Source organism: Corvus moneduloides, chromosome 26 (genome assembly GCF_009650955.1).
Source record: "Corvus moneduloides isolate bCorMon1 chromosome 26, bCorMon1.pri, whole genome shotgun sequence".
Lineage (NCBI taxonomy): Eukaryota > Metazoa > Chordata > Aves > Passeriformes > Corvidae > Corvus > Corvus moneduloides.
In genome coordinates this window covers 1,114,501-1,141,044 of record NC_045501.1, presented here as the reverse complement: position 1 = coordinate 1,141,044, position 26,544 = coordinate 1,114,501, and the positions used below count along the sequence as shown (strand labels likewise).

The 26,544-nt window shown below is 48.6% G+C and overlaps 2 protein-coding genes across 3 annotated transcripts; both read right to left on the bottom strand.

Moving 5' to 3' along the window:
- Positions 1-408: 408 nt before the first annotated feature.
- HOXB8 (homeobox B8) lies at positions 409-3,566 on the bottom strand. 2 transcript variants are annotated; one of them, XM_032134338.1, is made up of 2 exons: positions 2,639-3,566; positions 409-1,826 (listed from the first exon to the last, which is right to left on the bottom strand). In XM_032134338.1, the coding sequence occupies exons 1-2, from the start codon at positions 3,057-3,059 to the stop codon at positions 1,519-1,521; spliced, it is 729 nt and encodes a 242-aa protein (XP_031990229.1). In that variant the 5' UTR covers positions 3,060-3,566; the 3' UTR covers positions 409-1,518. The 2 variants fall into 2 exon arrangements, with proteins under 2 accessions (XP_031990229.1, XP_031990230.1); XM_032134339.1 differs by having other exon boundaries at positions 409-1,823.
- A 7,917-nt stretch (positions 3,567-11,483) lies between these two features.
- On the bottom strand, positions 11,484-16,276 carry HOXB9 (homeobox B9). The gene is made up of 2 exons (XM_032134337.1): positions 15,562-16,276; positions 11,484-12,272 (listed from the first exon to the last, which is right to left on the bottom strand). The coding sequence occupies exons 1-2, from the start codon at positions 16,067-16,069 to the stop codon at positions 12,037-12,039; spliced, it is 744 nt and encodes a 247-aa protein (XP_031990228.1). The 5' UTR covers positions 16,070-16,276; the 3' UTR covers positions 11,484-12,036.
- Between the last annotated feature and the right edge of the window lie 10,268 nt (positions 16,277-26,544).

The window sequence follows — 26,544 nt, the reverse complement described above, 5'->3', positions numbered from 1 at the left end:
TTGGAGGCAGGAAAAGCAGACAATGGTGGCTGTGCGTGTGGGGTTTGTGCTGATTCTCCTTCCCCAAGGTTATGAGCATCCCCGCGCTCCTCCCCGGCCGTGGCAGGGCAGCTCGGGAGGGGAAGGAGCAGCTCAGCTGCGCGCCTGACAATGTGATTTTCACAGCCACAGCAAAGCCAGGGGCGCCCCGAGCTGCTGGGAGGAAGAGACGGGGGAAAAAGAAGGAACAAAAAGGAAGGGGAGGGAAAAAAAAAAAAAAAAAAAAAAAAAAAAAACAAAATCCAAGGCACGTTACCTTCAGCAAGGATTTCCACCCAGCATCCCAAGCTGTCGGCAGCCAGGAGCTGTGAGAAACAACAAGGAGAAGAGCAGGAGCCATCGCAGCTGCCCCGGCCCCCTCCCCTCGGCCGCGGCTCGCAGGCAGCGGCTCCCCGGCCCCAGCCCTGCCCCGGCCCCGGCGGCAGCTCCGCGGCCACGGAGGGATTTGCCGGCCACGGCTGCGGCTCGCACACAATTGACTTTTATTTCCTTTCTATCCGAGTGGTCCTGGAGGAAGCGGAGCAGGGCGAAAAGAATGATGTCACGGAATTCTCGCTTGTAAACTTTATTGTAACTTTCTTCCGCCGCTTCCAGGTTTAGACAATAGAACAAAGTGATGAAAGAACAACAAAATATAGCATTAGTTCCCCCAATAAAGTAATTCACGTATACAGTATACATTCTTTTTCACAGTTAACCTAAAGATCACTTTACAACTTGCTTCACTGTGCGCATGCTAACTAAAGGAGAGAAAACCGCTTTTTTTTTTTCATGTATTTTTTTTTCTTTTTTCCTTTTTTTTTTTTTTTTTTGGAAGAGACATTGAAAAATTGGGGAAAAAAAAAAAAAAAAGGAAAAAACCCTAACCAAGGAAAAGACCAGGAGGGAAAGTGAGGAGAGAGAAAGAGAGAGATAACTATAGCATAAATAGGCAGTTTCATGTTGTTGGGATGTTTGTCTCAATAGCTACCTCCAGTACATACAGATAAACCACAACAAAAAAGGGTGGGAAATAATAAACTAAAATTAAAAAAAAAAAAAAATTAAAAAAGTGCACAAATGTAATATCACGTAACTCCTATAGCGCTGAAAGCTATGTTAACCAACCCACCCCCCACCCCCGGAAAGAAGAGAGAGACAGAGAGAAAGACAGAGAGAGAGAGAGAGAGAATTTCACAGTCATGTTTTACATAAGCTATTGCGTTACACTACCACTAGTTAATAACTGGCAAAAGGCAGGAGAGAGCTCCCGATCACTTCTGCATTCTGCTCATTGTATCAAAGGATAATCAGGAAAGTGGTGCTTACAGCTATATTGTTTTACAGCAATAAAAGGGGTTGTTTTTTTTTCCTTTCTCTTTTCTATGCACTGTTTTTTGTTTGTCCCCCCACCCCTCCCTTACATTAACTGCCATTAACGTGGGGCTCGGGGGCTCTTCCACCCCAGCAGCGCTTGCCTTTCAGTCCTCAAAAATCCTTTTATTTCTTGTCCGCCTTCTGTGCTTCCCCTTCCTCGTCCACCTCCTGGGCTCTTTCCATTTTCTGTTTTTCCAGTTCTTCCTGCTCGCATTTGCTGCTGGGAAACTTGTCTTTGTTGTTCTCCTTTTTCCATTTCATCCTCCTGTTCTGGAACCAGATTTTGACCTGCCTCTCTGTCAATCCCAGGGCATGCGAGACCTCGATCCTCCGTTTGCGGGTCAGGTAGGGATTAAATAGAAATTCCTTCTCCAGTTCCAGCGTCTGGTAGCGGCTGTAGGTTTGCCTCCCCCTCCTGCGTCCAGCGGCTGCTGGGGGATTGCAAAGGTTGGGGTGGGAGAGGGGGAAGAAGAGAAGGAGGTTGAGAGATACATAAACCAGGCTCGGGGAGAGGCTCACACAGCTCACACCCGCTCCCACACGCTCCCAAACGCAGCCGCGGGCGGGGGGAGCGAGGAAAAGGCTCGCAGGAGCCAGAGCAGGAAGCGAGGAGGGCGAGGGAAAGGCTCCTGTAGGATATTCTAAAAGGGAAGATGGTTATAAAGGAAAGGGGTGATGGTGGCAGGGGAAGGGAAGGGAAAAGGGGAGGCGGGGGGGGTCCCCCACCAGCCCACCCCGAGCAGCCCAGCTGAAGCTGCACTTGCACACTGATTATCACCCCCAGCACAACAACAGAGCCCGGCTCTATGGGACCACCACGCAAGGAGAAAAAAAAAGCCCCAAAAATTAAAATAAATAAAAGGCTGCAGCCCGGGGAGAGGCGGCAGCACGGCCGAGATCCCAAATCAAACGCCAAACAAAAATGAAGGGGCTTTTTAAGGCTATAAAAGTGCCATAAACTTTAAGGACGCTTCCTTCCACAGAAAGCCCGGCTCGCTCAGCCCCCAGAAGAAAAGGTCTCCTTCAGGGTAATTAAACTATAAAGCAATTTACAAGTGCAAAAGTTTACCCCCATAAAGCAGTAAAATACAGTCACCGGGGAAGAAAAAGGCAGCGAAAGAAAGAAAGCGAGCAAAGAGGGGGCAGAAAGAAAAGCAAAAAAGGGGTGGTGGTGGGGGGGGGTGGGGGCTACTTTATGGGGCTCAGGAAATGCCTCCTCGGCGTCCTTTCCATTTCGCCTCACCTTGCGGTCGCATCCAGGGGAAAAGCTGGGTCGGAGAAGGGCTCTGCTCCGAGCTCTCCGCCTCCTCTCCGAGGCCGCTGGCAGCGAGCTTGCAGTCCGTGTACTGCACCAAGTCCGACTCCTGCGCGCTGAAGAGGCTCTGCCTTTGCAAGGGGTCGTAGCCGTAGAAGTTGCCGGGGTCCCCATGGCACGCCACGGCGCAGGGATTCTGTTGGTAAGGGGAGCTGGAGAGTGAGGATGCTCCGTGGTAGAACTCCTGGATTTGGGGCGGGTGCTGGAAGGTGCCCCCCGTGCTGGGTCCGTACACCACGGTGGGTCTGCCCCCGAGATCCTGAGCGAACCCACAGTCATAGTAATTGGGGCGCAGGGAGTCCCCGGTTTTGTATTTGGAGAAGAGTGAGTTGACAAAATAGGAGCTCATTTTAATTTCAATAAGAGTTTGCAGGAGGAAGGCGGAAAAAAAAAATTTAAAAAAAAAAAAATTATTAAAAAAAAAAAAATACCCCACAACAAACCAGACCACGGGAATCTATTAGCAAAAAAAGAAAGCGCTAAGATGCTAAGCAACGACAGTTTGTGATTTCCAGGAATATAAAAGGAGGATATAATCAAAACTCTAAGCCTGCATGATATTGAATTCTTTCCTCCCCCCCCACCCCTAAAAAAAAAAAAAAAAAAAAATCGCCACTTAAAGAGTTCTCGCTTTACATTTCCAAGAAGAGATGCCAGTTCATAAACAGTTTTCAGTGATTTACTTCAGCGCAAATGAGTTGTTTCATATTTTGCAGTGTCTTTTCATGATCATTTGCATCTATTACCAAAACCTCATCCTATTGGCTTCTCCTTACTCCACACGGACTCTGCACCGCATGATTGTGAAAGGAAGAGTGTGAGAGAATAAAGAAGGAAAAGCAAGCGAGGGGGAGCGAGAGAGGGAGACGGAGCGGGAGGGAGAGAGAGAGAGAGAGAGAGAGAGAGGGAGAGGGAGCGAGAGGGGAAGGGAGAAGGAGGTGGGGTGAATATACGGATTAAATATGTTTAACTACCTACATTAATGAGATATCGCTCGCCTCACAACAAATCACGTACCTAGACCACCCAAAAGATTGATTTTTGGGGAGTGTTGGAAAATTAAAGAGAAGCGCTCGCAGTCGTTAATTTCAAAATTTTAACGAGGCAGTTTTAGCCTTTTTAAATGTCAGGGTCGCTTTGGAAAACTGTAAAAGAACACGATTTAATTGCTACCAGTTTTAAAAGGTCCTATAAATGTAATTGGTATTTTAATACAAGTTATCAAATCATACAGCTTCTTACCCTAAACATATTTTAAAACAAACGAGGTAGTCATATTTAACATTTTAATGATCAATTTCCTTATTATTGATAAAGGTTTAACTATCGCATGAAGGGAATTGCATTTGTAATAGCCCCAAAAAAGGCTGTAAACTGTTTAACAAACTATAAAACGCCATAAAGCCGGGGATGTTGTTGTTGTTTATACCGCACTACATAAAAGCCGTTAGGATTTTACGAGTCCGCTCCTCCACCGCTATAAACCAGAGGTTTCGATTGGACCCGTCCGCGTTCGCAGCGAGATGTGGAGGTGTCAATATTGAATTAAAATGATTATAGTTTTTCATATATAACATTGACTTTCTGTGGCTCGCCCCGCAGCCCCCTCGCTGCCTCCTCCTCCTCCTCCTCCTCCTCCTCCTCCTCCCGCACCGAGGGCTTGCTCGAGATGTGGTCGGGGATGATTGGGAACGAAAAGTATCGAGGCTCTTATCACCTCCAGAGCAGGAAAACCTTCGTGCTCCCAGCCCACCTCGCCCCCAGCCTCCAGAACCTCCCGTTTATTTATTTATTTATTTATTTATTTATTTCCCGCAGGAAAAAACTGGGGGGAAGCGGGGGATGGGAGGGGGGGGGGGAGAGAGGAGAGAGAGAGAGGAGAGAGAGAGAGAGAGGCGCTTTCTCTTTTATTGGCATTTGGTAACAACGGAGCCAAACTTGCCCCTCAGATGCCAGCGCTGCAATTTTCCACCGCCTAAACACACAGGGGGTAGATTTTGAAATTCATTTATCGCAGTCAGCAAATATTACCGAGACGTTTCTCAGTTAATAACGACTCCGAACCCTCCCAGCCCAACCGCTGCCCCAGCCTGCCGGAGCCCCACGACGCCCCTCCAACGCCCCTTGCAATTCCAGCTCTATTTTCCAGCCTTTCTTCCTTCAATTCGCTCTTTCCAACCTCAGTTTTCGATCTTTCCCCCCCCCTTTGCCCAGCGTAGGTTTCTGCTGTTTCCCCATCACCTCCGCCTGAGCGGGGCTGGACACGAGAAAGGTGAATTTTAGGAGGGTTCCACTCGTGCCCGCCTCCGGCTGAGGGACAATTTTCAACCTCCACAGCACGAAAAAGAGGAAACAAGTTGAGATATTTGGGTTTGTCTGACTTGGTTAAAAAAAAACAGAAAAAGAGAAAAAAAAAAAAAGGCACTAAAATTATCAGTGGGGATAGGCAGGGAATGAAGAAAGGGAGAGAGGAAAAGAAAGAAAGAAAACAAAGATAGCAACGGAATACAACTTTAAACCCATCCTTAGAGAAATAATTTAAGTAAATACGCTTCCTTTATTTCGTGGAGGGATAATTTCAGCCGAGTCTAAGAGCCTTTTCAAGTAATTATTGCTGTTGGAGTACTTGCAGCGGTATAATTAAGGCTTTTCCCCCCTCTCTAAAAGACAAGTTAACCTTTTATTTTTTCTCCACACTTTTATTGTCGATTGAGCAGCTTTGGGTTTCATCTCGGAACATAAAAGCCCCGAAAATGGTGCACAGAAGTAAATAGAGCTTTGCAGCCTGGCGTGTGGATGCTGGATGCTGGAATATTCAAGGGGGAAGGGAAAAAAAAAATTGGAATCGAGTAAAGTGATTTTAGAAAAGAAGTTTCTTCTCCTGTGTGTATTTACAGCCGCGCCCTCCTCTCCTGAAGTTTGGGAAGGGAAAAAGAGCAGGAATTCCCGTTCCTGCGCCGACCCCGGGAAGTTGTTGTTGGAAGTTAACATTTTTATCAAGTGCAGTAGAATTTTATGGTCGTGATGCGCTGGTAACTCACCAATGCCCCAGAAATCAATGGCTGATCCTAAATCATCGCCCGTACTGTACTCGGCTTCCCGATGAAAGGAAAACGTTTCCATTCCAAGGAAAACCGAGCGGGGCCGGGTGTGAGTGCGTGGGGTGGGTGTCTGAGAGAGATAATTTATAAATACCCAGCGGAGGAAAGATTTATTAGGAATTCATAAAGAAAAGAAAAAATGAAAGAACCTCAAATCCTTTCCTAGGTAAGCCTCGAGTTTGCTCTGCTCTGCCTCTCGCCGAATGCACAGGGGCGAGATTTTTCTTCATTTCCCCCATTTATTTCTGTTTGCGCTCGTATTTCATTTTATGGCGCTGGAACAGAAGTCTCGAGATGCTGAAACTTTGCCTCTTAAAATAATATTTCCCACCCTGTTTGGTGCGTGTGGGTTTGAATTGTTCCACCCTCACCCAAAACGCTGATTTTGGAGCAACGGGAGCGGTTTCTGATGGAACTTCAGAGAAATATTCACTCAGAAAAAAACCCAGTTCATACCAACCTGAAAGAAAACCCATCTTGAAATTATTGCCGCCATTTGTAGCTGAAGAATTACAACATCTGAATAAATTTTTGCCTCGTAATTCCGAGGAACCAAAGGCCAAGATAAAAGTGAACTCATGCAGTTAAAAGTTGACAATATTGCTGCCGCATTAGTGGTGTATTTACATGTACCCCAAACCGCGGTGGCTTAAGAGCATTTTGGGTTAATTTACTCGTTTGTGGCATTTAAAAATATTTCTAAAGCTGTTAAGTGAAGAATTTAAGCAAAGAGCACCAGCACTGCCAAAAGATGGAGCAGCCATACCAGAAATGAGTGATTTAACTTCTACAAAAAACAAATGCTCTGGTTTTGTTGCATGGTTGGTTGTTTCTGGGTTTTTTTCTTTCCCCGCGGTGGCTGGGATTATAAAACACATAAAATATCGAGCCGGGGAAGCGCAGATCATCCTAACGGCCCAGAGAAAGAGCCGGGGAAAAAAATATTGTCCCGGTTCTGCGCTTCCCTTTCTCCCCGAAATCTTTGAGCCGCTCTCTCTATTTTTTTCCAGCGCTGCAAACGTAAATCTGCGGGGTCGGGATAATTTAAGCTGTCCTCCCACCTCCACCCCGACCAGCAGAAGACAAAACCCGGCGCTTTTTTATTCCCCTTTAAACGAACACTTAGCAGAGATGCGCGCCCCACCTCTCACCGCATCTCTGCCGCCGCGTTGTTGCGTTATTTTTCCCCTTCGCAGCCTCTCATAATTTACCCTCGATAAAAAAAAAAAATAGATGTAAGCTATAAAACCGGCAAAATAGCTATAATTAACCCTATATTTTATGCGCGGGGGGGGCCGGTAATGAAATCAAGGTGTTTGCGCGGAGCCCCGCGGGCGAGCGCGGAGGGGGCGCCTCTAACGTGGAGCAACGGCTCCACCTCGCGGCCGCGCGCGGAACTGCAGGGGGAGATTTCTTCTGGGGGCGAAAAAAGGGGAAAAACCATCAAAATAAGAAGTCCCGCTCCTCGCTGGGAGGACAAAAAAGATTAAAAGAAAAAGAGGAGAAGGAGAAGAAGAGGAAGAAAATCCGAATTAATTTTTTTGTCCCCTCTTTGCCTGGCCGCGCTGGAGTTTTCTCCAACTGCACCATCCAGCGCGGCAATAAAAAAGAGGAGAAGTGGGTTTGCTTTTGAAACCCGCTATTGTTTCAAATTCCGAGACTAAACAATTGGTCATTCTGCTGCCGAGGAGGGAAGAGGGGGAAAGGCCGGGGCTGTAAAGTCATAAAGAGCTTCCCCAGCCCAGACGTCTCGCCAGAACTTCGAGTGTGCGAGCCTTCTGTGCGTGGTGATGTTGTTGTTGTGTGCAGGGCTGGGCATTCGGGCAGCCTGGAATTGCTTTAAAGGAAAGAGAAAGAAATAAAAATGAAAAAAAAAGGGGGGAAAAAAAAAGGGGAGAAGGAAACAAACAAACAAACAACAAAAAAAGAACAAAGGGAATCATCCAGAGCGCTGGATTTTCACGGCATCTGCAAGAGAAGAATAAATTAGCAAAAGTCCCTCCCCACCTTTTCTCTTCCCCCCCACCCTTCTTATTTTTTCCTCAACTGCCCCCTCCTTCAGGGAAAAAGAAGAAAAAGAAGAAAAAGAAAAGAAAAAGAGGGGAACTTTGTGGCTGAGGCAGAAACCGGAGCATTTACGCATTGGGCTTCCCCACATTCCCAAGTCGTTGGAGTAATTTAGGAGTTCCTGAAAGTTTTCTTGCACTGTTTCCTTTACAGCCGTTTAGTTCCTTAACCTTCAGAAATTTATACCCTATAAAGTTTTATAGCGGTCATATTCTTTTATTGCAGCACACTGCACTGAATTTTCCTTTTTTTATGACAAGTTACTTCCCTTTCTCTCTCTTCCCTCAGTAAGCTCCAAAAATCTTCCTTCTTCTTTTGTTTTCTTTTCAGAGCTGCCCCAAAGAAAGGATTTTTTTTCTTTTTTTTTTTTCTCTTTTCCCTAAAGAAGTGAAATATTGCCCTTTGGAGTGGCCCTTTATGTTAAAAATTAGTGGGAAAGAGGCTCTCGGTTCTGTTTCTCACTACCTGCTTCCTGCGGGGCTGAGCAGGTCTCGGGGTTTGTTTGGCTTTTTTTTTGGGTTTTGTTTTTTTGCTTTTTTTGTTGTTTTTTTTTTTTTTTTTTTTTTAATATAGAGATAAAGCCACTTTCCAGGCACTTGTGTTTCTTCATGAGCAATAAAACGTCAAACGAATTTCGAGAGGGAATCACAGGAACGGCTCCTTGAGCCCTCGGAAAAAGGAACCGCGTGTCAAATCCGAGGTGATGCCAAGCGGGGAGAGCGGGGTGGGGTTTCCCCGCTGTTTGTTTTGGGTTTTTTTTGGTTTTTTCTCTGGCCAAGTTTCCCTTGGGCCAGAGGGGAATAAAGCGAGGAAAGGCAAAGAAAGCAAATCCGCGCTGAGCGTTTTCCCTCAGGCTGAGGGGGGAATAAAGAGATCAAACCTCCAAAAGTAAGAAATAAACACGCAAACGAGCGAGAAACGCAGCCAGAGATCCGCAAACCTCCGATTTCAGAATTAAAAATAATATTCATAACGAAAGATCAGACGCGCAGCAAGTTTGAGTGGGACCCAGCAAACACTTGCTGCTCCAGAGTGGAATTATTTCCACTTCTTCATCACTGATTTTTGCAAACCGAACCCCAAAGTGATGCTCAGAACGAGCGGCTCAAAAAGCAGGAAAGCACAGGGAGGATATTTCTGGAATTTCGGGTGAAGCGGTAGAACACAATGACATCGCAGCTGGTTGTTCTAAAATCGGTTTTTATTCTGGAGCATTAAAACATCTCTGGAAAATACATCCGGGCTGATGCTACAGAAAACAATCTTTCCCAACATTTTTTTTTTTTTTCATTTTTTAAGTAAGCATATTTCCTAATAAAATCAGCTAACATCTTAAATTCTATTTTAAAAGAACCTTATATCGTCATCTTAAAAATATCTGCTCTTTACCACAACTCTAAGGAAAGTGAGAAAACCGTTTCTAAATCCTGGTGGCCGCTGGGTTGCAAACATCAAGGAACTCGCGGAAAACGCTCCTGGGAATTAAAATGAGGATTTTGGCAAATCCGTGCTCGGTTCGAGACGTGAGGATTATCCCAGCTCGGAGCAGGTTTGGAATTCACCCATCCTCGAGGAGAATCAAACCAACCTGGGAAAATTTCGCCCAGCTCAAACGTCCCTTTCCACCCCCTTTCTTTGACTTAATCACACTTTTAAAATAAATCAGCGCTTCGAGGCACGATCCTGCTGCCACCGACCCCGCAGCTCGAAACGCCTCCAAAGCAGCTCTTTTTTTTTCATTTAATTTTTAAACACGGAGCGAAGTTCGGTGGCGCTGAACTCCCTCCGGCAGCAGAACAGTTAAATTTGGAAGCCCCCAAGGAGCTGCTTCAGGGTGGAAAGTTTTACACGGGAAACTCTGAGCGTTAAAAAAAGACCCAACCGAAAAACAAAACAACTTTCTGAGGAATGGTCTCAAACGCGTCAGCTCTGGTTTCTTGGCGAGGGGGGAGATAAATTTTTGTTTCAACCCCTCTTAAGAGGATTTGGAGTGGGGGAAATTTCAGTGCAGCTCCTCGGGTCTTATCTCCGGATCGCGGAGGGAGGGGGAAGGAAAAAAAAAAAGCAGGAACACTTTGCAAACAGGCAAATCTGCGAATCTGCCTATCGCTGCTTCCCAGAGCAGCCTCTGCTCCGCAGATAAAAGTGGCCTCGCCAAACCTGGCGCGGAGGACACACGAGTCACTCCTGGAAACAGATTTGCGCTGGTTCCTTCAGATAAACAGCAGAAAAAAAAGGTTTTTCTCTGTTTTTCCCCTCCTCCCTATTCAAACAATCCGCCTTCCCCTCGCCTGGTTCCTCGAAAGCCTCCTGCCAGCTAAATATACAAATTCCGCACACGAAGCAAACGAGAGAGGTTTATTTCGATTTTTTTTTTTTTCAGCCACTACCAACTGCAGAACTCTTCCCAAAAAAAAAAAAAAAAAAGCCACAGCAGAGACAGAAAACGAGCTGCAACACTCACAGAAACACGAGCACGAAACACGGTTTACAACACCCACCACAGAACCGACTGGAACTAAACCCCCCCGAGCCCCCCCTCCCACCCTCATTCCCTCCCTCCTCCCTCCCCAAACCAAAGTTAATCCTTACAGAGATAAAGGGAACCCAAATCCCGCCCGGGCGGGATGGAGGAACCTCCAGCAGAGCTGTCAGAGCAGGAATCCTGCGGGACACGAGCCCGGCGAGCTCCAGATTTGGGACTTTCCGGGATGAGGATGAGGATGGAGAAGCACGGGGGGAGCATCCCCCGGTGCCACTCGCGGGTTCCTCCCCGGGGTGGCACCGGGAAAACGCTCCCGGAGCTCGCTGGAGGAGGGGAAAAAAAAACCCCCAAGGCCACCCCGAGCCAAAGCCCGGCGAGATTCAAGAATTAAAAAGCGTCTCGGCCAACGGGAGGGGGAAGGAATAAAAAGCCGGGCTGGGGTTGGCACTTCATCTCTGCAGCAGCCTCCTGCTCCAGGAAAAGTCAATCCACAATAAATTATAAATACCTAGCGCTAAGAACACACCCGGCCCCTCCCTGATCGCTCCACTAAGGTAGTTTGTTTTTGTTGTTGTTGTTTGTTTTGGTTTTTTTTTGTGGTGGTTTTTGTTTTTGTTTTTTTTTTTCTTCTTCTTCTTTTTTTTTTTTTTTTTTTTCCCCTTAAACTAGAAAATCCCATTCTTCCTCTTCTCTAAAAAGTTAGGAATAAGTTGGCGGGGGTTCTTCCGCCCCCTTTTTTCTCCTAAATAATTTACAATGCGGCTCGGGGAGTGCCCCACGCACTCCCTCTCTCTCTCTCTCTCTCTCTCTCGTCTTTTCTCTCCCTCCCAGTGCCCCAGTATAAAACTACCAAAACCAGGAGGTTCTGCCCCAAAAGATCCCGCGAAACTTTTTCAGGTCAAAGTCCCAATTTCCGCCACTCGAATCAAAATCCCGCATTATAAACCGAGCTAAAAAAGTGAAATAACGGGAGGGGGAAGGGGGGGGGGGGAAGGGGGCGGGCGGAGGAGAAGGGGGGGAACCCCCATTTGGGGCTGTCATGGAGCGGCTACCCCGGGATGGAGTTGGCGAATTGCAAATGATTTGTTGGGTGCAATTAAAGGCGAGCCTTACGAATGTGTCTGTCTTGCAGGAGTTTAATTAAATCGTCTGGTTCCTCCTCGGCCACCTCGGCGGGCGAGTGCGAGCGTCTGGGGGGTTGTGGGGTGGTGGTGGTGGGGTGGGGTGGGGGAAAATCTTTGTCCTTGCTTGGAGAAAAGAAAAGACAGCGAGGTTTGGTGGTGGCCAGTTTTGTGGCGGCCGTCTTTGCTTTTCCACGGAAAAAAAAACGGGGGGGGGAAAGCTGCTCCAACAGGAGCCTGTGCTCTGTCACACCGCGGGGAGAAGGGGGGAGAAAAAAAAGAGGGGAAAAAAGACAAAAAGGGAGCAAGAAAAGAGAAACAAACCCCAGCGCGTGTCCCCAAAAAGGAGCCGCACTTGGGGCTAAGTTGCCTCCAGCGTGGCAAGGCTAAGGAAAGAGATTTAGAAAAGGTTCATTAACAACATCTCGCATGCAAAAGTGGAGATGGGACTCGGGGAAGGGTCTCCCCCTGTTTTTTTGGGGGGGGGGTTTGGCAGCACCAAGCGGGGGGAAAGGGGGTCTGAGGAGGGGGTGCTGCCGCTTTTCTGCTCTTTCATTCCTTGCCCTGCTCCTTGTTCATTTTCTTCATTTTCATCCGCCGGTTCTGGAACCAGATTTTGACTTGTCTCTCGCTCAGGTTGAGGAGCCGGGCCACCTCGTGCCTACGGTCCCTCGTCAGGTACATATTGAACAAAAACTCCTTCTCCAGTTCCAGGGTCTGGTATTTGGTGTAGGGGCATCGCTTTTTCCTGGAGGAGCGGGCGTGCAGCCAGCTGGCAGCGGGGTTGGCTGGAAGAAAAAGCAGCGAGATCAATACGAGGCGAGCCCTGAGTGTTTCTCAGAAGGTTTTAATCACGCCATCAAATATTAAGATTATTCCTGCGCAGATGCACCCCCCGGCTTGGGGAGAAAAAAAAAAAAACCAAAAAACCCAAACCAGGAGCTGCGAGGACGCAGGAAAATCACTGGGGGCCTGCGCAGATGGTGGGGGTCCCACCCCCGAATTCCAGAGGCATCCAAACCCTCTGGATTGGGGGGGAGGCGGGGATTGGGGAGCAGGAGGGGTTGTGGTGGGTGTTGTCCCTGTGCACCCCCTGTTTTGGGTGAATTTCTGCGGGTTTTGGATGCATTCCTGAGGGGTTTGGGTGCACCCCCGAGTTTTTGGCGTCCCCACGTGCCCTCCCCCTGCCCCATCCCTGCCAGGTGAACGCCCACATCCCCTCCCAGCTTCCCACATCTCCCCATCTGCACATTATATACAAAGAAACTCCCCCCCCCCAAAAAAAAAATCACATTTCTCCCCATTTTTCCCAGGCGCGTTTGTAGATTTGCTCCTCCAGACCCATCACGCAGAGAGGGGAGGTCTGGAGGAGCTTTTCCTAAATAAATCCTGCCTATTTTTCTTTTCCTTTTTCCTTTTTTTTTTTTTTTTGGGTGTGCTATGTGGCAAAAACCGCTCTGGCTGCGATAAACATCCTCTGGGAGCTGCCCGGGCTCTGCTGCCGGAGGTCTGGACAGCGTCACCCCGAGCCAGGGACGTTTGCAGGGCTGGAAATGCAGCCAAAAAATAAATAAAAGCCTGCCCGTCACTCTCGCGGGTGGGAGAAGTTGCGTGGGAATCGTGGAAAAAGGATATTTCAGGAATTCTTCGCGGGGTTGGGGGGGGGGGAAGGACGGACACACAAGATTTTGGGAGCAAAACCCACCCCCCTGGCAGACCCCAGAGTGGTGAAAATCGCACCCAAAAGCGAAGTGGGTTTAGGGTAAATAATGGGATGTTCGCTAATCACATGCAAATATTGGGTAACGGGGAGGCGGGCGGGAGGAAAATGAAGGGTTATGGACACACCACGAATTCCTGTTTTATTTCCTTTGCCTCCCCTGAAATTATGGCTGGAGCCATAAACCTTTACACCAATTAAATGGACCATTATAAATATACACACGCGCGCACACACACACACATCGGGACGGCTCCTCCACGCCAAAAAAAAAATGAAATATATTGAATATTTAAAACTTAAAACAAAAATAAAATAAAATAATAATCCGGTTAATCTTCCTCTGTAAGTACGGCCTCTTACAAATTTGCACGGCTATTTCCTTAATGTAATTGACTTGATCTAATATGCAGAATTAAATATTAAAGAGGAGGAAAGCTGTTAATAATTGATATTGTTAATCCTGTTACCCATCCTTTAATGGCGATGGAGGGCTGTGCTTCACAACGGGTTTGGGGGGTTTTTTTCGGTCATATTTTGGGTCGTTAAAATATATTTTAGATGCCGATGTTGTTTTATCTCTCCACTGCACACAAATCCCAGAGCATGAAAGCGAACGGGGAGAGGTCCTGGCACCTCTCTTTCTCTAAAACCCAGCAGATAATTTAACAGCTCCCAGCGCCACGCGCGGGGCAGGGATTCATTAGGAAGAAATACTCGCAAAAATTGAAAGAGTCGGGGAAATCGGGGGCAGAACTCGCTGCAAACCAGCCCTGGCAGCCTCTCAACGGCAGCCCCAAATTAAACTATTCTTTTAAACAAAGTATGCGCTGCAACCACACGGGAACCACAGCGCGTCCACCCTCGAGCCTTTAAAATCGTTCTTTTCTCGGACAGGATTTTGCCAATATTCAATTCCAGCGGCACCGAGCAGGGAACGCGGGTGTTTGGTTCTCCGCAGGCATTCACCGCCCGGTTGCAGTTTGTTCTGGATCCCTGCCCAGTACAATAGAACAGGACTTTTCTTTTTGTGTGTGAGTGTCTGCGGGCGAGTTAAAGGAGAGGAAAAAGAGAAAGGAAAAAAAAAAAAAGAAGAAAAAAAAGAAAAAAAGCCACCAGAATATCCTGCAAGAGCAGGGGAGGAAATCGCGAGGGGGGAGAGAATATTCGGGGTTTTTAATGGCAAAAGAAGTCCATTCAAAGGGGAAAAAAATGCCCGGGGAGGGACCCCCTGGCCGGGCGCTGCTGCTCTGCCAGGTTGGAAAAGTTCGGCTTTCCCTGGAAAAATATTTCCCGGGAAAGTGAAGCCAAGGCTGTCCCGGTGCCTCCCGCTCCGGGGTCACCTTTCAGCTGGAAACCAGGTGCCAGCCGGCTCGGCACGAGGTGCGGACGCTGCTTCTCCCTCCCTCAAACGCTATAATAATTATTATTATTATTAATAATAATATTAATAGCGTTGTTGAGAGCATTCAATATTTTCCGGGCAATACAATATTATTTTTAGCACGTATTTCAAGCGGAAAAAGGCGACGCAGCCCGCGGAAAAAGCCCACGCTGGAGTTTATCTGTCTCCCTAGTCTGGCTACGTTAGGAATAAAAGCTGATATAAAAGCTGATATAGAAGCTAATTAACTTCCAAGCACCCCCCCTCCCTCCTTCTTCTTCTCCTTTTTTTTTTTTTTTTTTATTTTAACTAGGGAAGGAGCGTGACTTTGAAATATTCATACCCGCCGTGGTTGCGTTTAATAAACAAACAATTAACAGCACAAATAAACACGCGAACGCCAGGAGGAAGCGCCAGGAAAGCCCGACAGGAGCCGCGGAAGGAGCGCGGAGCCTCCGCGCCTTCCCCGGGGCGCGGACACGGCGAAGCCCCCGCCGCTCCTCTCTTCCCCCCACGTGAACTTTTCCCCCTCGATTCCTCCTCTTTCCCCCCCTTTTTCCCTCTTCTCCCTCGCCCTCCAGCCCCGCTCCCTTCCCCGCGACATTTCCGCGCTGTCCGCGGCCCCTCCCGACCCCTCCGCCCGCAGCCGCGCAGTTTTACTCCCCTTCCCAGCGCGTCTGTGCTGCCGGAGCCGGCGCTCTGCAGGAGCGAGCGGGACTCGCTCCAGCTTTTGTCCGCTCCGGACTCTCTTTAAGGCCGGGGACGACGCCGATTCTGATTTTTAGTTTTGTTTCCCGGCACAGACAATGCCAGCCCTCTCCCCTCCCCACCTCTCCCCTTAGGTTGGCATCAGCCAGCTGAGACTTTTTTTTTCTTCAAGCCCTGATTTTCAACTTTCCGCAGCATTGTCCCCCCTTTTTATTGCACCTCCTCCAGCTTTTATGCTGTTTACTTCCTCACTTTTATAACTTACTTTGATCTGTCCTGTCTTTGTCTTCGCTTCCTTCACAAACTTTATTGTCCTCGAAGCTGGGCCTTTGATTGGAAACGATCCCTTCCCTTGCAGCAGAAGTTTCTAAATTGTACTCCTGTGTTCCCTGTTTATGGACATCCCCGGGACGGCCCAGCAGCGGCTCTGCCTTAACAGATCCCTGCCCGGGGAGGGTCTCTGCCCTGGGCACGGGCTCCAGCCAGCTCCGGAGGTACCTGCTCTCAGCTGGGACGCTTTGATGTTGAATATAAGGATGGTAGACGGCAGGAAGGGTGCCAGAAGAATGTGGATTCAAAGGAGTCCAGGAGGCGCTGAAAACTGGAGGTTTTGGCTGGAAACTACAGGAGGGGAATTCTAGATGCTCACTGTGGCCAGCTTGCCTGGAACCCGAGTATTGCCCAGACGAAAATTTAGCTGAAGGCGAATCTTCGCTCTCATGACTTATGATAGAGTCGACATAATAATTGCTGAGAGTGCCAGAAATGGACATTCTCAGACATCATACAAAGCACGGTTCAGTGAAGGGAAAAAAAAAAAAAAAAAGAAAAAAAAAGAAAAAAAGAATATATATATATAGAGAGAGAGAGAGGACAGCTCTAGATTTGTACTCTACCCCCTTCCCCAACTTCCCAGCCAACAAAGTACAGTTGGGCTGCTGTGTTGTGAGCTCCCGGCGAAATGATTGGTCAAACTTTTTTCGTGTGCCTGATAAAGCGTCAGGCTCGGCGTAAATCAATCGCAGCCGAGGGGGCTGCGCTGCGCTGTCATCCGCCCTTGCATTCCATATCAAGGATGGATTGTTTTATGTTTATGCGATGTTGCAAAACGTCAGGAGTGGCGGAAAAAAAAAAAATAAAAAAATAAAAAAAAAAGCAAAGCCACAGAGCTGGGGAAGAATATTCCGATGTCCCCCTTTCCCCCCAGCAAGGTTTGCTGCTGGAATATCGCGGGGAGGGGTCCGAAAGGAGGGATGGGGGGTGGGATTTTTTTTTTTTTTGTCTCTGTCGAAGGAAGATGCTGATGTGTTGGCTTTAATAACGATCATGGGGGAATGGAGATAGAAGCCATTCTTTGCCACTCGGGCTCCAGAGAACGATAGGGGGAAACAGGGAATAAGTACAAACCGCCCCCACCCTCCTCCTGGCCGTGATTTCATAGACGTGAGCGTTCCTTATGGTCATACATCGACATAAAATCACGCCAAAATCCACGTTTTTGGGAAGGAAAACAGCGGCCCTGGGTAGCCGGAGTGCTGGGGAGGGCGCTAGAAATAATTAACCGTTTGGGATGGGGAGAGGGGATGCTTAACGCGCTAAAATAACGTGGGCAAATATGACATTTTAAATGCCACTGGCGTGGAGGTGTCACCGCGACTTTGACCAGCCAAAGCAGCCCCTGGGTGCATCCAGCGCCTGCCTCGGGCTTGGTGCTGGTGGGTATTTCTAGAAGTATTATTAAAAAATTAAAAATATCCCCGCGGATGGAGAAATGCCCGCGTGTCCCGGGGCTTCGGCGGAGCTGAAATGATTCCCCCCACACCGCTGAAATCAGAAGCCTTCCCCGAAGTTTACAAGGCCAGTAAAATCCAGCGCGCCACTGATCCGGCTTTGTTACGGAATGCCTTAAACTTGTGATGGTTAAAGAGTTTAATAAAACTTACATTGGCTTTCTTTGATTTTTATAGCCTCGGATTTATTGCCCGGGGAAGAGAAAAGGGGGCAAAGAAGGGACCCCTCGCCCTCGCAGCCACCGCGTGCCCCCCTCGCATGTCCGTGCCCACGCTGCGTGTGCAACGCCACCCCCGCCTCACTCGTCTTTTCCCGTGTTTTTCCCCCAAACCCGGGGATTCCGGGGTATTTTTTTTTATTCCCCGTGATCGGAGCTCGGTGCGAGCGGCGCGGGGGGCGGGGGGAACGGGCTCGGTGCTCCCGAGTTCTGGGGATAAATCCCTTTATTGCCAGAGGCTCCGGCGGCCTCGTAAATGTTGGGTGAAGGGAAAGGTGCTCTCCACGATCCCGGCAAAAAGTGATTCCCTGGATTTCGGCTGTAACAGTCTGGCTCAATTTGCCTCTTTTAATCTATTGCCCCTCCGCCCTGCTCCGTCTCACCCCAACACCCGAGGATGTTTAAAGTGAAGGGCAAAGAGATTCTAGGAATGATAAATCATCGCGGATCCCTTCCTGGAGTGGATGGGGATGGAAGTCTTTATTAACAGGCTGATAATAACAGGGGAGAGGCGCTAATAGCCGCCTGAAATGAGGGAAAAATCTATTTTCGCCTTCCTCTGGCCCCTCTGAGCGTCCGCGCCACACAAAACAGAGGTGGGAAATTGCTACCAGAGGTGTTTCACTAATAAAGGGAGATGATGAAGGCGATTAAAAACCTCCATCCCAAAGCCTGAGATTTCCCCTCATCCCCATCAGCGCTGCTTTTCCACGAGCATCAGCCCCGTGCAAGGACGCGATTTCCCCTGTCCAGAGCTCCTCTAAATGAGGCGCTTTTAGGACGCATTTTCATTAAAAAAAAAAAAAAAAAAAAAAAATTAAAAAATCCAGAGGGTCGGGATGATGGGCGAGGAGAGCCGGGGCGGAATGGCGGAGATTTGATTCGATTCTCATTTTTGCCACCATCGGGGTGGCCAGAGCCCCCCAGGCAGCTCCACATCCTTGTGCTGGAGGAGCAGCTCCGGTTCCCAGGCTCCAGCCAAGGTGAGCTTTGGGGAGAGGTTGGAGACCCCTCTGCAGCCCCTGGGCTCGGATCTGGCCCAGCCGGGGGGGGGAAATGTCCCCAGGTGAGTGACCCGCGAGGTCCCCTCTCCTTTCCAGGGGTTATTCCAAAGGAAATCCTAAAATCGGCGGAGGGAGAGGAATCCCTTCCAGGGAGCAGCGCGAGGCAGGATCTCTGCTCGCTCCCCTCCATCTCACCCGACCAGGGGTTGTGGGAAACGAAGGGAGAATTCCTGATTTTCCCAACTTTTCGCATTTCTACCTCCTTTTTATTTTTTGGATTTTTTTTCTCTTTTTTTTGAGGTTTTTTTTTTGTTTTTTGTTTGTTTGTTTGTTTGTTGTTGTTTGTTTGTTTGTTTGTTTTTTCCCCCCTTCCTTCTTTAAACTTCCTGAACAGTTGCTGAGGTTTGGAAAGGAAAAGCCCGCGTGTCACCAGGCATGAAATACGAGCGGGTGGCTCACGTTGTCATATTTCTCTGCTTTATTGCCTCTCAGAAATGATTTTTTTTTTTTTTTTTTAATAAAAATCAGACAGTTCCACAAAGAGATTCGGGGCGACTCCGCAAACGCTGCGAGAGCTCAGGAGAGGCGAGGGCTGATTTAAGCGTCTTGTGGAGATTGAAACTCGCTCGGCGCCTGGGAACGTGTTTATCCAGCTGATGGATAAACAGCCGTGCTGGTAGCGGGGTGTTGAATAAGGCGAGATGGAATTATTGAACGTTAATTGAAGCAAAACACCTGTTCTGTGCTCGCCAGATAGATTGGCCGTGTCTTACCTGTAATAAATATATTCCTGAAGAAAAAAAAATAATAAAAAAAAAAATCCTGGCGCGCCTCCTATAAATAATGATGAACTGCGGCAGCGCGAGTATATAATTTTCTGTAGTATATAAATTTCAGCCAAGAGGGATCCTCGGGAGCGTGGCTGCGAGGCAGAAACCGAGGGGTTTTCGGATCCCTGGTGGATGGGAACCTCACAAGAAGATCTGCAAAAGCCATTTGCTCTCGCTCCTCTGGAGGTTTCCGTGCGTTCAGGAGTTCATTTTTTATGCATCTCGCCGTGGTTCATCTCCTTGTAGCCTTTTCTGAGAGGGGATTAAGGCAAACGATGGCTCGGAGAGCTGGGTGGTGCTGCCTGCGCCGGTTTGGGTTTTAAATCCTTCGTTAAAACCCATCAGAAATTAAAATAGAAGCGCTTCTGCTCGTAAAACAACAACAACAAAAACTTGGAGAAGGGAAACTCAAGGAGCAGCGTGGAAAAGTCTGAATTTCTGGGAGGGAGGAGGCAGGAAGTGCGAGTTTGGCTGGGTTTGGAATGGGATTCAGCGCAGAGATGTGGTTGTGATGTGTAAAAGGGAAGTGGAAGTGGAAACTGTTATTTAAAAAAAAAGAAAAAAAATCGAAGTGGAAACTTTTCCCGTGCTTTGCAGAGTCAGCGCCAAGTGAATTTGGCCGTGAGGAAAAATTCGGGATATTATCAGCCCGCCGTGGCGAACCAGAGGCGTCCGAGCTCGGGTTCTGTTTATGAATTATCTTTATTGTCTGTGGAGAGAAGGAATATTTTGCTTAGCAATACACAACTGCCAAAGTCCCTCTTTGCAGGCGCGCTCCTGGGCTTGGCATTTCCCAGCTGTGAACGACCAAATCTGAAATGTTTTTGAAATATGCGGAGTTTAGGTCGGTGCAACGGCCGCCTTTCACTGATTTGTAAGTTTTGGTCTAAGAAAGGGAAAAGTCCGGCTGGTTCTTTTCTTCCCAGAAACGTATTTAAACCCCTTTTAAAAGACTTTTTGTTATCATTTATTAAAACTGGCCACTTCCTCCGGCCGATTTTGCCTCTTTAGCTCTGATGTGAGGAAGGTGGAGGAGATCTGGGGGTGCGGAGCTTTCCCCCCATCCTGACTCCCAGACAGGGCAGGATTTTGGGGGGGATTCACCAGGATTTTTACTCCGAGAGGCCGTCCCGGTGCAACCTGAGTGATTTTAGGGATTTTTCCTGGGCCGGTTTAGGTTTGGAAGCTGATAAGCAAAGGGAGGATAAAAGCTGAGGGTGAACTTCACGGCTATGGAAGAGTCTGGAGCCCAGATTCTGATAACTCAGCCTTCAAAGGGCCGAGCATTTATTTTCAATGATATCAAACATCCCAATATTATAATTGTAATTATAATAATAATGATAATCACAACAGGCAGCGAATTCCTTTTTGTTTTGTTTTGTTTTCTTTTAAGAGTCAGGAAACAGGACTAAAAGCCCAGCGTAAAGCAAACATAAATTATGAGTGATGCAGTTAGGCAGCTCTAAGAGGTTATGAAAGAAACTTCAGTCACGGGCCCCCTCCCAAACACGAGAGAGCGCAGCAAAAATTCCCTCCTGAAGGGTAAAACCTTTGGGGGGGGGGAAAAAAAGTGAAATAAGTTTCTGTAGCCTAAAAGGCGAAGGATCTACCTTGGCCATTTCCTGTGCTCGCAGTTTGAATGCTGCCGTCTGTTAAAAATCCGTAAGTGCTGCGAGAGGGAGGGAGGGAGGGAAGGAGGGAGAAGGAGGCGGGGGAGGAATTCCTTGTCTGAGGAGAAGCAAAAACAAGTTACACATGTGGGCAATTTTCCAAGGACCGAAAGTGTACCCTGGCTTAAAAAAAAAAAAAAAAAAAAAAAAAAAAAAAAAAAAAGCAAAAACCAAAAGAAACCCGGTTCCAAAAGAGGTTTGTAATCTCAGCAGTTCATAAAGCGTTTGGGATCCGTGCCACTGTAAAGTAGAAGCGTATGTGCATTTGAAAAGGGAAGCTGGAAGGGGAGAAAGTTAAAATAAAGTTGGATTGTTGTTCGGGAACCCATATTCTGGCTACTGGACTGATTCCGCTCCCTCCCCTCACCTCCCTGCTTGGAATAATATTCAGCTTCCATGGGATTGCTGCTGCGGATTTTACACCCCGGGAGCTGCTGGGGCGGGTTGCGCTGGCTCTGCTTTGGGGTGCCCGCGGTGTAACGGGGATACCCCTCCAAAAAAACTCAAACCCCCCCAAAAACCATAATCCGAATCGCGTTCAGTCTGGGTGGAAGGGAGGTAATAACCCGTGATGGTGAGGAATCTGTCGCTCCCAGTCCAGGCAGGGGGAAGAGGGTGGGAGAGCACAGGCACAGGTACAGGAGTGAAGCTGCGCTGGAGTTGTTTCCATAAAAGCAGCAGAGAAATAAAAAGGGGGAGTTTCTTTCGGACGGCATCTCCTCACAACACTTTTTGCCCCCCCCCCCCAGTGAAACTCGTCCCGGGTGGGGGGAATATCAGCCAGGCTGAACTTTGGCAGGAGAGCGACTTGGGGCGGGGGGGGGATGTGTTGCGTTAAACCCGGAGTTGCTCCTCGCGTGTGAGCCCAGAAATGCTCAGCGCGTCCCAAACCAGGCAATTCCTACTGGGAGGAGAACCCCTTTATCCATCCCCACAGCGCTGCCGCTCCAGGTAAGCTTCTCTTGTGGTTTTTCACTCGAAACAAAGCGCTACCGGGGCAGCGGCGCAGGCGGGACCCCCTGCCCGCCTCACCCTCCTGTCCCCGCTCCTTCCCTCGCGAAAGGAGCCCCAATTCCCGGTTTGGGGCAGCCACACAGCCCCCTCCGGGCCTGATCCGGATCTTTCCCAGCTCTGCGTCCCCCCCCCGGCCCTGCCCGGCCCTTGTTTCCTGTATTGACGTGGGCAGGAGGGAGATCAAAATCAGCAGCCCAGACATTTACAAGGAGGTCGGTGGTTGCCTATGGGGCCGTTATTACCGAGGGGTTTATGATTAACTTTCCCAGATTGTCCTTTTCCGTTTAAGGGCTTTTGAGGCCGGGCACAAGCAGCGCGTTGTTCCTAAGGCAGGAGTCACAAGGCTCCCTAAAACTCCGGGTTATTTTACGCTGTTTGATTTTCCCCTCTCCTCCCCTCGAGCGGGTGTTTGTTTATAGGCGAGAGTCGCCAGTTTCGGGAATAAAGCACGCACCGGTTTAAACCCCAGACGAGGTGGTTGTTTGTTTGTTTTCGTTTTCTTGGAACAGTGGAAGAAAAATTTTAAAAAACCCACCTTAAACTAAATTAAAAAAAAAAACAACCCAAGCAAGTAACACCCTCGGCCACAGAAAGCAGGAGCAGATGGCGGGTTAGGTCCTGGATATGGTATCAAAGTTTAATTCTTTAAACCTCGGAGGGAGATCAATTCACAGGCTTGTTTGGCCGTGGCCTGGACCATGTGAAATTTGTTTTTATGAGGGTTTGGAACAGCAGCGCGGGGAAAATCGCTGCCGTGATCTGATTCCGTGCACACAGAACCCTGTGGGCTCCGGGGAGGAGAGCGGGTGAACTTCATCCAAACCCGAGCTCAGGCACTCGGAGCTCTCCGCTCTCCCTCTTTCTCACGTAAATTTTATAGTTTTAGGGCTTTGTTTGGTGTGGAGTTTATTTCTTTTTCAATCAATATATTCCCACGCGCAACACGTTGAGAGGAAGGATGTGGCGAAACTCTTGTGGGCATTTCTGAGGCCGCCTAAAGTCCCCTTTTATTCGGTGAAATTCGCAGCCGTGGTCTGAGGATGTTGCAGATGATGAATTTAGAGTTACAGATGATGAATTTAGAGTTACAGATGATGTTAGAGATGAAATTAAAGACCAGCGCCCAGCCACGAGCATCAGCCGCTCATCTCTGTGCGGTTTTGTGTCTACAGACCCGGCTTGGCATTTATCCATCCCAAAAATCCTGCGGCAGGAGCTCCTGGGTGACCAAATATTCAATACCCGCACAGCTAAATCCTGTGTTTTCCATAGGAAAAATCGCAGGAGTCGCTAGCCAGCCCAGTCCCTATAAAAATTGCCAGGGGGACCTTTAATAAACTTATTTTATCAACTGGAATAATTAAACCCAAGAGCTGCTCACAGCCCTTTTGTGCTGCCCAAACCCACACGTTACCCTTTACACCGAGCTGGAGATCACAGCTCCTAAAATAAGACGCCCTTAAATTCCTTTATGGCTCTGCGTGTATTTATAGGGATGTATTTTTATGCCAGACACAAACGGAGGGGTTTGCTGACCCTGGGCCGGGGAGGATTTGCCGGGGAGGGGGATTTCAGCCTCTGAGAGGCGCCGCAGCCTAATTAGAGCGTTAATAAGCTCTTGATGATTCGGGGCGTGACTGCGCTGTCTCGCAAAAGGTCCCTGGAACGGGGATTTAAACAAAGAAAGCGTCACCCCTGCCCCGGCGGTGCCCGGTGCTGGGGCCCGGTAGCGGCGGGGGATGGGGCGGGGGGACGGAGCCGGGGCTGGGGACACGGATCTGGGGTGAGGGACACGGACCCCGGGGCAGGGGACACGGACAAGGTCCAGGGGATGGAGGGCAGAGGGGATTCAGGGCCCTTCCAGGTCCAAATCCCGTGTCCGGGAAGGGGATCCGGATCAGGGATGAAGGGGAGTCACGGTCCCGGGAGAGGGGACACGGAGCCGGGGTGGGGGACACGGAGTGGGGGATACAGAGCCGGGGTGGGGGACACGGAGCCGGGGTGGGGGACACGGAGCCGGGGTGGGGGACACAGAGCCAGGGTGGCTCCACTCCCGGTGCCGGTGAGGTCCAGGGGATGGACAGGAGGGGGGAAATTGGGCTGCCAGCCCTTCCTCATCTTTCCCGGGACAAATGCCCGTCTCTGGGAAGGGGGATCCGGGCCGGGGGTGAAGAACGGTCCCGGGGAGAGGGGACACGGTCCCGAGTGGGGACACGGTCCCGGGAGAAGGAACAGGGATTTAGGAGGGGGACACAGTCCCGGGAGAGGGGACACGGTCCGGAGTGGGGACATGGAGCCAGGAAGGGGAACAAAGACCCCGGGAGGGGGGCAAAGACCCGGGGATGAAGGGGAGTCACGGTCCCGGGTGGGGACACGGTCCCGGGAGAGGGGCCATGGATCGAGGACGGGGACACAGTCCCGGGAGGGGGGACAGGGACTCAAAAAGGGGACCCAGACCCAGGAGAGGGACCCAGACCCTGCCTCTCCACTCCCGGTGCCAGCAGGATGCAGGAGCTGGAGGAAAAAGGGGCAATCCAGGGCTGCCACCCCTTCCCCACCCTGCCAGGGGCCAAGCGCCCCGCCGGGCCCGCAGCGCGGAGGAGAAACTGGAGTAAATCAGGTAGTTTGATGTCCTTGTGTTTGAAACGAAGAGCCCAACAACATGAAACTACCTAATTCACAGAGCAGTTCTAGTTCAGCCTTGGGTCAAAGGCTAAAATTCCCAAGAAAGGCGCCCGGGCAGCCATTTTGTTGGGCATCATCTGCGATCTGAACTTTTATAAAAGAAAACAGTTGCTAGGAAACAAAAGCAACAAAAGGATCTTTTCAGCGCCCGAATAAAAACCCCTCGGATTGCAGGGAATAACTATTGAGATGATTTCCTATGTACAGTGTCGGCAGCGGCTCCCTCCCGCAGGACTTTACAAATAGTTTACAAATGGACCAGAGGAAACAGTAAAATGCTATTGACGTTGAGAAAGAAGCGATTATCGCAGCCATAAAACAGAGCAAAAATCCCCAAAGTTCTTCCCCCGCCTCCTCTGGAAAGGCAATTTGAGGGATGGTTTCCTATATGAAGCCGATTTATCAAGATTTCGTATTAAAACGCCATTACCACTTTTTTTTTGTTGTTTTTGTTTTTTTTTTTTTTTAATCTAAATCTGCCAGAGTTTGGAGAATTTTTCGCAGAGTAAAAGCAGTGAGTTCTGGGGGGAAAAAGGGCAAATTATTCATAATCTCCTCCCCTGGAAGGAAGTATTACGTGAGTCATTTAAAGAAAAGAAAAAAAAAAGAAGGGAAAAAGGGTAAAACCCGTAGGAATCAGTTAAAGAAAGAGGGGGTAAATTGAAATTTGGGCTATTTTGAGCAATATAGAGAAATTTGTGTCCTTTTCTCCCTCAAATTCCCTGCCCGAGCTGGAAAAGTGTTATAAAATAATGAATTAAAGCCCAAGGAGGCGCCCAGGCCCCGGGGGCTTCCGCGGGGAAAGTTTGCGGGAAGAAAAATCCCGCCAAAATTCCCATTTAGGGACCAAAAAAAAAAAGATATTTTTTTTTTTTTTTAAAGGACAACGCTTCCCCAGCAAACAGGATCAGGCCGCAAACCGCTTTTTCTATGTAAATACTCATATATATTGAATATAAATTCAAAGTCTTACCTGACGAGCTGGGGGTTGTCCTCAGAGTGAATTGAACAATTAAACGGGGGAAGAAAAATTAAAAATAAACTCTGAAAAGGCAACAGGGCAGGGCCGAAAGGGCAAATCTGGGGGGAGTTTAAAAGTTCAGCGGAGGAAACAAATCCTCCGGGTTCAGGAGATGCGCGGAGGAGGCAGACACTTGGCGATAACTCGGCTCCATTTCCTTGGAAAAGCCTTTAAAAAGCCTGGATGGGCCGGGATATAAATCTATTGTACCGGAAATACAATAAAACTTCGCCCTGTTGTTGAACTTCAAACACTTCGCACCAGCTCGGGCGGGGAGAGGAGAAAATAAACAAACAACCGCGGCAAGAACCCCTGAAAAACCCCGAACAGGCGTTTGGGAGGGCATAAAAGAGGGGGGAAATCCCTTTTTTTTTGGGAGAATATTGACATTCTGAGCTTTGGTTTGTGGCTTTGTTTTGTGCCAGGTTGGAGCTCTAAAAAGCGTCCGAGCCCGCGTTTTTATAGGCTGTAATTTGAAATTAATACAGATTTTTTCCCCCCCCTTTTTCTTTCACATTTCGCCGTTTCTCTGCTTTTTGTCACACAAATATGGGGCAGGGTAGGCTCTAAATGCAACCTCTAAATCCGAAAATTCGAATTTTGCTGTGAAGCTTCAATTATTTTTACACGTGAGGGACCTCCAGCATCACATACCCACAATATTTATTATTTAATATTTATTATTATTATCCTTTTCTTACCCGGACCACACCTGTAATAACTTAAAATTTTTAATTTTTTCTGTTTATTAAACAGAGGAATTTTGTTTTAAAAACCCCTTGCTTTACTTCTGCCAATGCAATTTATAGGACAAAAGTCGTGGTTTACCCTTGAACCCGTCCTATTAAAAGCTCTTTATTTCAGCCCAAAACAGGCAGCAGGAATTTTTTTTTAATGAACTTTCACTGCTGCGGCTCGGAAATGGAGCCCTTAAATCGCAGAGTGGGAACGTAAATGAGGAAAAGCACTCAGGGTAAGCATGAAAAACACGCGAGCGCCGTTTAAATTCGAAA

Excerpts from the sequence above, each read along its gene's own strand:
- HOXB8 (XM_032134338.1), bottom strand. The coding sequence starts at position 3,059 with ATGAGCTCCTATTTTGTCAACTCACTCTTCTCCAAATACAAAACCGGG. Across the intron at positions 1,827-2,638 it reads CCCCTGGATGCGACCGCAAG|CAGCCGCTGGACGCAGGAGG; the intron begins GTGAGGCGAAAT and ends GCAATCCCCCAG.
- HOXB9 (XM_032134337.1), bottom strand. The coding sequence starts at position 16,069 with ATGTCCATTTCTGGCACTCTCAGCAATTATTATGTCGACTCTATCATA. Across the intron at positions 12,273-15,561 it reads CAAAGACAGGACAGATCAAA|CCAACCCCGCTGCCAGCTGG; the intron begins GTAAGTTATAAA and ends TTTTTCTTCCAG.